This window comes from Primulina eburnea, chromosome 7 (genome assembly GCF_022965805.1).
Source record: "Primulina eburnea isolate SZY01 chromosome 7, ASM2296580v1, whole genome shotgun sequence".
Classification (NCBI taxonomy): Eukaryota; Viridiplantae; Streptophyta; class Magnoliopsida; order Lamiales; family Gesneriaceae; genus Primulina; species Primulina eburnea.
Genome location: NC_133107.1, coordinates 35606427 through 35619639, shown reverse-complemented (window position 1 = coordinate 35619639; position 13213 = coordinate 35606427). Strand labels below are relative to the sequence as shown.

Sequence of the window (13213 nt, the reverse complement as noted above, 5' to 3'; positions counted from 1 at the left end):
TGCTCGAGTTAGTCCACTGCATAGTCCGAGCCAGGTCAATGATCCCCGCCTCTCGTCTCCTCATATTCGTCCTCACCTGGATCGATCAAGTCTAGTGAGTCTAAAGACTCAACATGTATAAACTGGGAATTTCAAGTAACGTATAATAAAACTACATGCATTTTAAAGTAGCACACACATAACTTAACTTCGAACATACTTGCATAACATAGACATGCCATCATTTCATAAACATTTTCATAAACGTACTTGCATTATACATACTTAAACATGCATAGTCATCATCATTTTGCGTAGAGATATGTTTCAATGACCCACTCATAATACGACTGATCAGACTAGACCACAGTACTGGGCTGGCAGGGATGTCCACTACCACATACATAAGATTCCCGATCATACTTTATCGGGTGGATTGGTCCTTGGTAATACTTTACAACTTTCCAATCCTGATCAAAACTCGGTGGAGAGGTCCCCAGACACATTCTCCGGCATCCAAACCCGTTCATAATTGGTCACAAGTCAATTAGCATACCTCAAAAACATAACATATTTTCTTTTGCACGTCAAACATACTTACATAGCGTTGACGGATTCGTTGGATCACGCTTGGGCTATTGATGATATGCTAACATGTATTTCAAGCAACTCAAATTCCATAGCTTAATCATGCCAATCATACTTATTACCAAGTAATTAAATAACTTATGACGTTCTAGAACACTTGGGACTTGCCCATGATAAACATTATAACAACCCATGACATCGACCCCCGGAACAAATCTTGATATGAGTATGAACATTTTCCCAAGAAATGGGAGACACGAACACTGTTTAAACTATAATACCATGATTCTTATTTAAACCATGTAATCGCTAATCTAGCCTCCCCAAGGTTGGACATAACGATGTATTAATACCAAAACGAACCAATTGCACTTAAACCTAAAGCCTCTTAACTCCCGGACCAGCGCCTAGGAGCCAGCAAGGTTTCTTGGTTGCAAGCGCCTAGGCGCTAGCAACCAGCGTCGCGGTGCTACACATGCGAAGAGCAGGCACTGCAGTGCTCCAAACCCAGCGCTGTGACGCTAACAGGAGTGAAGCGCAGGCGCTGCGGCGCTAACCCTGCTCTAACCAACCCAAAATCTGCACAAAAGTTTCCCTACGGCTTCTAACGCATCCTCACCCTTACCGACCCATAAACGACACACCAAAAATCATATGATCACCCCACTCGACACACCTAAATGCAGCAATGACCACTCGTCGATTTACAACGAAGCCTGCAATCAAAATAAACTCAAGAAAACATGAAGAACATTTTTTTCCAAAACGCCACAATTTGAGCAGTCACACGAAAATGATCATAACTCACTTGTTTCTTGACTAAAAATTACGAATTTACAGTAAAATCAAAGATATCAAAGAGTACTACGTTTTATACGTGGTATGTTTTCCCAGAAAATCGAACGAAAATTCACATTACTCGAAATTACAGCATTTTTGATTTTGGGATCTAAAATTTCGATTCAAAAACATTTCAAACATTTTTCCTCAAATTATTCGTACAACATACACGGATTTTTACATACAATACGCATCAAAATACTTACTACGACAAGATCGATGTAGAAATAAAAGAATACATATGCCTTTGCGTCTAAACGCTCGAAGGTAACGAATATCGATGCAGTGGATTACGGGAGATGACCGGGAGACGAAGCTACACGATTTCTTGCCAAAAACCAACGGGAGTTTTCTGGAAATTTTTGAAGGGGAAGGGTGGCTGCTGGAGGAGTTCAAGAACCCTAGCTTTCTCAAAAAAAAAATGAAACACAATGTGTGTGTGAAATGTGTGCAGTCGATGGTGTGTGTGGTGTGTGAGTAACGTGTGTGTGTAGGGAATTAATTAGGGGCTAAGCATGTTTAGGTAAATAATTAGTAAAAAAATAATACTAATATAATTATTTAGCCCCACTAAAAGATTTAATAAACTAATTTACAAGGTTTAAAATCCCAACTACTCAACTTAGTAATTTTGGAAAAGCTTAAAAATCTCAAAATCACCTAATAAATTAAATTAGGTTTTTAAGTGCTTAAATTTCTATAAATCAATTGATATGATAATTTTTTTGACTTGAAATAAAATATCACGTTTTCATAAATTGCCTAAATTATAACCAGTCTCTTTTCCCGATCCCGTATCGAATATTCGTCTGAAACATAAAACTCAAGAAAATATTTTAACATGCATCAAATATACATATAATAATTTAAAATAATGCAAATAAATCATGCATCACTAAAAAAAATCATTTTAAAAAAATTAAATAAATAATTTAACAATTAAATAAATACACGGGTTCACGTGTTCTGATTTTGAGCTCTACATTATGAGTGCAAGTAACATGCTGAACCGCTTAAAAAAATATTTCCTTCTTTAAAAAAATGGGTGAACTCATTTTCAATCTCTTCTTTCTCTTCAAGATCCGATCCCCATTTTTCCTACCCTAACCACGTTGCTTTATCGCTCGATTTTCGTCTCTTGTTGGTAGAAAATACAAATTGAGAATAGATTCATATAGAGATTGACTCGGGCTTCATTTTGGTACCAAAATTTTGAGAAATCGCGACCTAAGCTCGAAATCTTCTCGCCACCGTCGCCCCCTGGTTCGCTTGTGCCTCGCATGTGATCGATCATTTATTTGAAATTTATGTGCATGTCATTTTTACTTTATTTATTAGTTTGGGGATTGGGGTAAGTTTCAGTTGGTTGACATTTGTTAATATCTTTGTGAAATTTGATTTTTTAAAAAATAGATTATCCGTAATAATGGAAAATATTGATTCATAGTTATGAGTAAGTTTGTTTTGTGTTTCATGGATTTTTATTTTTTATTTTTAATGTGGGTCAATATTGCTCATATTTACAATAAAAGGTAATATTTTTGAAATAAAAGTAATATTTTTTTTACGATGATACAAATAGAATACTCGCCTCACAAAATTGATCTATAAAATCGTCTTACAAAAATTTTAATGTATAATTATTGGATGATTTTGGGTTAATATATTGGAACTTATTGGAACTTACTGTTTGATATACATCTAAAATGTGATTTGAAGTTTTGTTTTAACTTTGACTTACGTTCACACTAACTGAAATTCCTTAGCTTTCATATTGATGACATGGAATATCTAAGCTTTTGTTTTCAAATATTTATTTGTAAATAATGCACCTGTCATGGCCTTGAGATGTGGGACGTGACAACAGGCTCATCCTATGTGTTGGGTAGTAATCAACACGAAATTTATAGTGATTTGAAGGAATTATTTTGTTATATTTGTTTTATCAGACATTTTTGTGATAAATTTTTCTTATTTTTAATGTTTTTAGATTTGATTAATGTTGGGAAAAAGCTTGGAAATGAAAAAAAAAAAGTCGAACTAGATGATGTAGTCTGCAATTAATGGGGTAGATGGTAGTTGATGGATGGCGGTTTGTGGCTGTCATAAAACATTCACAATACGTGTTGAGGGAGCTCATTTTTCCCGCATTCCAATCATCTCATTCTTGAGTTTTTCTCTCAACTCAATACATTATTATTTGATTGTTTAGTTCTATAATATTTGTGAGGTGTTTTGTTTTCTTGTATTAAGAGAGTGTGTTTTCTCTTTGGAAACACGGTGAATGATTGTAAATCATAAAATATTATAGTGTAATTTTTTTTCATCTTTTTAGTTTTTACTCTATAATTTTAGAGATTTTCTACGTAAATCTTGGTATCTAATTTTATTCTTTATTTTTATATTGATATTTCTAGTCGCATCTGGGACCAACAAGTGGTATAAACCCTCTAAATACTATATTTGCATAGTTCACCTCTCTGAGGCATAAAATAGAGGAAAAATAAAGTGTGGAGCTTCTACTTTAAGGTCTACCAGATTCATATGATCAATTTGTCATCAATTTAACAAACAATATCCTCACAGACTTTTTAAACATCAACAATGTATTAACTACGTTTCTCGCAGAAGAAAGTAGACATAAAAAAAAAGAAGATAAGTTGGTAACTTCAAAGTAGCCAGAGGCTTTACCGATTATAAGAGGGAGATTTATAGACCGTGACTTCAGTGGGAGCCAAATGCGGGGTATATCAAAGTCAATATGTAATAAGAAAAATATTTATTGCTTTAAATGTGGCGATAAAGGGAACTTCAAGAAAGAATGTACGAGTGTTGAGAAGGGTTCTCAAGGAAATATAGGAAGTACTTCAGGCGATGGTAAAATATTATTCAACGAAGCAGCAACAGTTGCAGGATGCAAGACAAAAATTTTGTAACACATGGATTATGGATTAGGAGCAGCGTGGTGCATGAAGTCTCGGAGAGAATTATTAGATCAGTATGAATAAATCTTTGAACCAGTCTTAGGAAAATCTGTATTCATGAGAAATGATCGTGAATCGCCATGAGAAATGATCGTGCCTTGGAAATCGCTGGGTTCGGTACTATCAAAATAAAAATGTTTGATATCACCATTTGCATTATACAAGAGGTGCAATATGTGAAGGGGATGAAAAATAATATTTTGTCCTTGGGGCAATTGGATAAAGTCAGGTGCAACACTCGTATCGAAAAAAAGATCATGAAAATTGCGAAGTGCGCTATTGTGGTTATGAAGACAGAAAAGGCTGCTGCAAATCTATATGTACTTTTTGTAGAAACATACAAAGAGGAGGAACTAGCTATTGCATCAATTGGTTCAAAAGAAGAATTAACAGTGTTATGACATAAAAGGATCGGGCATATGTCTGAACGAGTGTTGAAATATTTTTCAGAATGGAATATGCTGTCGGTGCTTACAGAATTGTCTTTACCTTTTTTTGTGCATTGTGTTACATGTAAACAACACAGATTAAAGTTTGGCAATTCCACTACCAAAAGAAAAAGAATATTGGACTTGATTTATTCGAATGTTTAGCAAGCACCAGTTGTATCCCTAAGAGGAGTGAGATACTTTGACTCATTCATTGATGATTTTTTTAGGAGATGTTGGGTGTATCCAATAAAAAAATATGATTTTTTACAGATCTTCAAAGATTTAAATGAGCGAGTTGAACTTTATTCTGAAAATAAAATCAAGTGTTTGAGGACTGACAATGTAGGAGAATATACAAACGACGAATTTGATACCTTTTGTCAACATGGGGACATCAAAAGACAGTTCACGAAGGCTTACACAACTCAACATAATGGAGTAGTGGAGCGGATGAACATAACCTTGTTGGATAGTTAAAGAGCCATGTTGAGGATTGTGGGTGAAGCCAAGTCATTTTGGATGGAAGCAGTAAAAAAACACTTGTTATATTATCAATCATTATTCTTTAGTGGCAATTGATTCGAAGACGCCGATAAAGATGTGGACTGGGAAGGCGACTGGTTATTCTCATTTGCATTCATTTGGAATTCTTGTATATGTTCTTTAAAATAAGCAAGAAGGATCGAAATTGGATTCGAAATCCAAAAAATGTATCATCTTGGGTTATGCTGATGGAGTAAAGAGGTTCTCTTGTGGGAACCTACTGTCCACAAGCTTGTACTCAGTAGAGATGTTATCTTTGAGTAAAATAAAGTAAAGGGAGACAAAAGCATACTGAATTCAAAAACTACTATAATTCATGTGAAAAATAAGTGTTGGAACATTTTATGTTCGCAATCTTGATTTTGATGATCACAAAACTTGGATAAACAATCGATTCAACTAACATATTTCTCCCCCTTTTGTGTGAATCAAAAAATCACATTTTCAAAACATTTTGAGCACAAAATTTACTCCACCTCAATATTTAAAAATAATCCCTCCATTAAAATTATAATGAGTTCTCCCCCTATATTTTTGAAAGTTTGAAAATTATAAAAGAAGAGGGACAACTAACCAATTTTTCCATGGCTCATTTTTTGCTGTAGCACATATGCTCTGCCTTCAACAAAAATCTGCTTTTCTTCGAGCATAATTACGTTGCAAATTTTATACTGTTGTAATCCTTTACAAGTCTAGTTTGCAAAGCAAAAAGCGATTTGTCATTTGGACGCTCGAGCAAAGAGATATGTCGTTTTTCCTACGGCCCCTGCAAGCTGCACGAAAATTCAGTTGTGTATATATATGTTTTAAAAAATCTGAAAATTTCGAATTTTAAACATCAAAATCAGTTTCAATGTTCTTTTAAGAACAACCCTCTGATACCAATTGACAGATCTTTGCTAATCTTTAATCAAGAAGAAAGGGAGCAGATACTAGAAACCTCTGGAGCCATGTCTCTTGGTATATCAATGGATATTGAATCCTTGTTCCAAGAAATCCAATCTATTCATAACAACCTCGTCAGTATGATGAATGCCATTTCAAACATCCAGTCAACCTAGCTTGCACATACCTTGAAGCTCAACTCTTCAAATGAGTTTACTACGGGAAGACTATAGCAAATCCAAGAGAATGTGACTTCACTATTTCTCCAGATTGCAAGAAATTAAAAAGGACATAGTGTCGACTGAAGCTCACTTCCAAACTCAAGCCTTAGTCGTAAAACTTTTTGATTTTCTGGAAAAGACTGTCACTGAAAAGATAGATTTGTTACAAGATATTGTGATGAATTTTGTATCAGACATGGCCTCGGATTTTCGTATATTATCCAGAAAGGTTGATGCGTTTGACAAAAAGGGGGGAAAAGGAGAAGAAAAAGTTCAAAAAGGTGAAGACAAAGAAAAAAGGAAAGGATGAACATCAACATAAGTAATCAACTGATTTCAGCTAGAGGTTAAGGATTATGGAAGATTTTTTAATATTCTTGAAGATTATTTCACTTTTTTATTCTTTGTATGAATCTGTACATTGGTAGAATTATTTTATCTACAAAGAGTTCGAGAAAATTATTTTAGTTCAGTTGCAGTTGATCAGTTTATATATTCCAAGTTTTGTCAAACACCAAAAAAGGAGAAATTGTTGGAATCTAAATTTCGGTTGTTTAACAAACTAATTGCTTAAATCGATTGGATTAACTGATCAATAAGTTTGAAAGTAACTGAGCAAATACTCAAAATGAAAGTTGCCTATAAATGAAGATTAATGCGCAGATTAACAAAGGCAACTGAACCTGCTGAACTGAACTTATGCAGACAACTGACTGATCAGTTGGAAACTGATCAGTTACTACATTTAGTTGTGAGCTTATCAGTTATTTATAATCATCTGATCCTTCAACTGTACATGTGATCATTTAAGGAAAAGGACATTCAACCGACAACAGTACAAAGCATACTGCAACTAATAGTAGGAACGCCGCATTTCAGAAAAGCTACAGTGTACGAATATCATAAAAATATTGATGTGGCAAACAACAGATATAAAGATTCAAATTACATTGATTATTACCGTTGAAGAGAACCCTATAAATAAAGAGAAGAGCAGTTGAAAAACAACGATTCGCCATTCTATAAATCTTGTTGTTACTCTGCTGAAATTCTACTCATATTCAAAAAATTAGAAGCTCATGCTTATCAGATATATTTGTGGCATTCTAGGATACTTTTTGAGCTTACTAGGACAAATTATTTTGTTGTAAATTCGATTTAAAAGAGATCAGTTGTGCTAAGTCCAGTTGAGTACTGTGAAACATATTGTAAACTAAGAGATTTAGTTTTGGCATTGTTAATTACAAACTGAAGTGGGTCTGTACAAGTGTTTGTATCGATCAAAGTCTTTTAGTGGATATCCTATCCTTGTGATAGAAGGGGTGGTGTAGGAGTGATTGAAATATCCGAACATCCCGTGTGTTCTTATTTCAGTTTTTATTCTATCTATCAGTGAGTTTATTTCCGCACTTGATTGATATCGACTGACAAGATTCCGAGTTTCAGTTTGTCACTAAACTGACTCAACATTCGAAAAGATTGTGAAAATCGTGAGTGTTTATTCAACCTCTCTCCTTTCGAAACACTCTTTCACCAGTTGGAACATTTCATGTTCGCAATCTTTATTTTGATGTTAACAAAACTTGTTATTGTGTTTCTAACATATTTACTCAAATGTAAAATTGTTAATAAAAGAAGCAAACTGAAACTGAATTTTGCGCAAACTGAATTTCTGGCAATTTGGTATTTTGATGATATATCTCAGCAAGATGATCCAAATGACAATCCGCCAACTTCACTTATCAAAAAATGAAATTTGGAACAAGTGGTATCTCACGTTAGTTGGGAAAATTCAGATGTTATCAAGGTTTAACTGATTGCTGAATTACCGAAATGATTGCACGAAAACAACAATCAGTTGGGTATGAGTAGTTGCGATGTTTTGTTCATATCTCTCAACTCGGTTATTGGAATGAAGCAATTCAATATGCGTTGGAAAGATAAGAAGATGACTACAAATAATCTTTAGAAGTTGAAGTCTGAATCGAAGATTAAGATGCTGATAAATGACGATAAAGATATGGTTCTGCAGAAGCTGAAATCAGCTAGGCTGATTTCAGCACACCAGTTGCTGACCAACTTAATCAGACCAGCTGAACTGAACCAGCTGCAGATCAACTGAACCAGCTGAACTGAACTAGACCAACTGAACCAGCTGAACTGAATCGAACCAGAAGATGACCAACTAAACTGAACTGAACTAGCTGCTGACCAGTTCAAATGAACGACCAGTTGAGTTGACCAGTCAGAAAAATGTCCAACAATGCAAATTTGACCGTTGCAATTGCAGAAACAATACATAAACTTTCTAAACGGTCATATTCTTGTGTCTAACGTATATATCATAGTTGGAGCTTATAAATACAACATATTAAAGATCAAACAAGAGTTTTTGAAGATGATTAAAAGCATGGGCAGTTAGCATGAAGAAATCAGCTAGTTGAGAGCACAAGCCCTTGTGTGAGGATACATTTCAGATGTACACTGTAAAGGATAATTCCCTACACACAATAACTCACACATATACAAAAGAGTTGAACTTCAATATTAGTTGAGTGAGTCTTTACACAAAGACGTAAAACATTGTGTTTGTAGTATTTGCATATGAGACATTAAACAATATGCTGATTGTGAGGTGCTGCCTACAATCTTGAATGCTAGGAGTTCTAGCTAGTTGTTGCCCTTCCATAGTGGGTTTGTACAAAGAGTTGTACAAACCAAAGTTTTCTAGTGAATCCTTCCCAAGGGGAATAAGGGGTGACGTAGGAGCATTTGAAGTCTCCGAACATCCACAAACAAATTCATGTCTATTTGTTTATTGCATTAATTTTCATTTCCACTGTTTTTAAAGAACATTGTTGAAGCATTTTATGTGAACTTCAAATACTAAAATATTGCATACCAAGTGTTTGATAAAATACTTTAACCAAAATATTTTTACTCATTCAACTTGCATATATTTTAAATGCTTTACAAAATGTTTAATTGGTTTCTAAGAAGGATTATTTCGAGTGTATTCCGTTTGGTTTGAAAACTAAACTCGATTTAATTCATCGATGTTCAATATTTCAAGAACCGAGCTATTGTCGCTCAATGATTGATCCCCCTAATCGATCATGGCAATAATACAGACGAAGATCAAATTTATTGTGAAGCAGTACCAGAGAACGAAGAACAAGAGCATGTCGAGTCTAAGATTTCCAAAGTAAGACAGTCAACTCGAGATAGAAGACCATCATGTTGGCTTTGAGATTATGTCAATGAAAGAAATTTTGAATATTATCTATTAACAGAGGATGGTGAGCCATAGAGTTACCATGAGGCCATTCAAAGCTCGGCTGTATCTCTGTGGATGAAAAAAATGAAGGAAGAATCGGAGATATTAAACAAGAATAAAACTTGAGATCTTGTTACACTACCACGATAGAGAAAAGTCATTGGGAACATATGGATATATAAGATCATGCTTGATGGCAATATCCAAGTGGAGTGGTCTCGTGCTAGATTGGTAGTAAAAGAGTATGATTAGAAAAAATACATGAATTTTAATGAGATATATTCTCCTGTGGTTCGGCTTACAATATTTATAGTAGTGTTGACATTGTGTGAAGTGTTTGACCTACATCTAAAACAGCTAAATGTGAAAATGACATTTCTTCATGGAGATCTTGAATAAGAAATCTATATGCTACAATCAGAAGGTTTTGCGGAAAAAGGCAAAGAGAACTTGGTTTGCAGGTTGAACAAATCTTTGTACAGTCTCAAATTGGTATCAAGGTGTTTGTACAAGAGATTTGATTCCTATATCACGAGTATTTGATACAACAAACTTAGTACAGACTTTTGTACATATTTCAAGAGGTCCGATGATGATTATATCATTTTGTTGTTGTATGTGGACGATATGTTGGTACCATGACCCAACAAAAATCTATTCAAAAATTGAAGGCACAGTTTGTTAGGGGATTTGATATGAAGGAGTTGTGATCAACAAATAAAATTCTAGGGATGCAATTCACCGAGACAAAAGTAACATAAAGATTTGGCTTTCCCAGAGTGCCTTACATATTGCTAGAAATCCAGCCTTTAATTCCAGGAGGAGTTTAATTTCGTTTTGTTTGATAAGTAGTTGAAGAAGCAAGTGTGGATATCCAACAGATCCCTACAAAGGATAACTTAGCTGATTTTCTGATCAAGCCAATGAACATTGATAAGTTTGAGTGGTGTAGATCCTCAAGTGGCCTAGAAAAAACGTAAGCTGCACGGAATGACAAGATTAAAAGGATGTGTGGAGACGTGTTTGATTCACAATCAGATCTCCATTTTCGAGTTCTTCTCCCAACTCAATACATTATTATTCGAGTGCTTAGTTCTATAATATTTGTAATGTTTTAGTTTTCATGTATTAAGAGAGCATATGTTCACTTTGGAAACAAAGTAGGTGGTCGTGTACGTCATAAAATATTATAGTGAAATTCTTTTCATCTTGTTCGTTGTTTTTACCCAAATAATTTTTATGAGTTTTCCACGTAAATCTCGGAGTCTAATTTTAATACAACTCGGAGTGGAAGAGGAAAGAATGGACCACTCGGAATCCCCATCTTATAGACGTCTTTAGCCACCCACGTCTCCTGCATTTTTATTTAGAATATTTCTTTATTCATATTTATATGTTCAAATACCATACATGAGACCTACAGATGTCACGTTGGAAAGAGCCCGATGAATAAGGAAGATTCATCCAATTAAGAAAAGCTTCAAAAAGGAAGATCCAGACTTGTTCATGTTTTTGGACACGAAATTAAGGCTTCAAAGGCTCTTTTATATGAAAATATAAATAGAAGTCTTGGATAGTTTTTGAACGACTTTTGTCAGGTTTAACAACTTTGGACGAGGGAGGAATCAAATATTTTGTTTGTGTATAGGATTGACTTATGGTTTAGTTTACTTTCAAGTTATTGATTGATATTCGTTTAAAGCTCTTGCATTTAATTTGGCAAATTTTTTGCTTGTATGTAGATTGATCGTCCGTAAGATAGCCCGGCCAGTATCATCTAATTCACTTTATATAGACGAAATCATGTGTTCTACAAGTCCTGATTAATGCCAGTAGCCTACATAATAGAACAGGCATGTACGTTTTCGTCGCTAAATATAAGAGAATACTTCTCTTCGACAGGATTAAGTGTTGCCACTCCTGGTTCGTCTGTGTATCGAACAAAGTTTGGAGGTGCCTTCTTGTCATAGACACCACCTGCATATGGATGAGAAATGAGACCATATGGAACATATGGCCATGGCTCCACTTTCTTCCTTGTTTCTTGCGCTGCTTTTAACACTTTCTTTAAGTCCACAAATCCATGCACTGTTGCTTTCTGCTCTTTCAGATTCACCTCCACTGATTTGGCTCCTGCATGCATAACAAATTAAATTATTGTATTCTTCATTTCTAGCTTTTTCGTTAGTTAATTAATTACCTTTGACAGCAGAAAGTGTATTTTTCATTTTAAGAGCACAGCCTTCGCAGTCCATCCTGACTTTGAGAGCCACTGTGTTCAGCTGTTTCTTCTTTTTCTTTCTTACGCCGCTGATTAACTCCGACAAGTAATCTATCGTCCCAGAAATTCCCATCTTCTCTCTCTCTCAAATTTCTTGAAAAACTTATTTAGAAAATATATCTAACTATTGTGGCTTGCGCAAATATATTCTATGGCCGGCATGGCAGGCACTTATATATATAATATAGCCGATCAGATAATGGAAGAGAATCTGGTATGCCCACACATGGGAAAAGGATGGAAGAGAATCTGTTTACAAGGACGGAAATTTATTTATTTTTACTTGGAATATTTTATATAATATAGAATTTTAAAAACAATTATCATTCAAGAAATTTACATACTACATGGAGAAGATTTAAAATTTTATGTGATAATTATCTCAACTCGTGTAAGACTTCACGTTTTTCGTTTATCAAATATTATAGTTAGTATTAGAGATGTAATTCAATATTTTAAACCGTATAAAAAACAATTATTGCACCCTCAAAACCCATTTCAAATATATAATATTAATTAGAAAATTGTAATTATGATCCTATTTATTTGTCTATTTTTTATTTTGGTCATCTAAATTTTCAATTTCCATCTTAGCATGCTATCTTAGTTTCTTTTTTCTTATTTTCTTTTTGCAATTTTAGTTTTTTTTCTCACACGGTGTTAATGAAGTGTTGACGCAGCGTTACATGACGATTATGTGTACAGTGCCACATTAACACTTAGAGGCACAGCCAAAATATTTTTTGATGCTAAGCTGACTGATCCAATAAATAAATAAAAATTTCGTGAGTTCCAAAGAAAATTTCTTTGATACCTAGGAGGATGTTGGTCATCATGGTTTAAGATCTCGGAATTAGTCGGAGAATGCTACTCACTAACCGTTGTACTAGTTTTTGGTTTAGAAAATGAAAACATAGCTTTCTTCTTTCTTCCTTGAGGTTTCATTATAAAGCCAACATGTCACGCCCCGAGATCGAGGCGTATAGACATCGACATTGTTTAATAATCACAGAATCATAAACAACAAGTCTCATAGTATAGTGTATATAACCAAACCAATTTATAACATAATCGACCATTGTCTTTACGATATGAAAGAAATCAAAGACTGCAGACACGTAAAACTTAAAACATACAATGACAATGGAATTATAGAAATGATATTTATTGGAACGTAACTTCTT

At 34.3% G+C, this 13213-nt stretch overlaps 1 protein-coding gene across 1 annotated transcript; it reads right to left on the bottom strand.

The window, feature by feature from the left end:
• Nucleotides 1–11519: 11519 nt before the first annotated feature.
• Nucleotides 11520–12191, bottom strand: LOC140836220 (heavy metal-associated isoprenylated plant protein 24-like). The gene is made up of 2 exons (XM_073201601.1): nt 11949–12191; nt 11520–11881 (listed from the first exon to the last, which is right to left on the bottom strand). The coding sequence occupies exons 1-2, from the start codon at nt 12100–12102 to the stop codon at nt 11586–11588; spliced, it is 450 nt and encodes a 149-aa protein (XP_073057702.1). The 5' UTR covers nt 12103–12191; the 3' UTR covers nt 11520–11585.
• Nucleotides 12192–13213: the final 1022 nt, after the last annotated feature.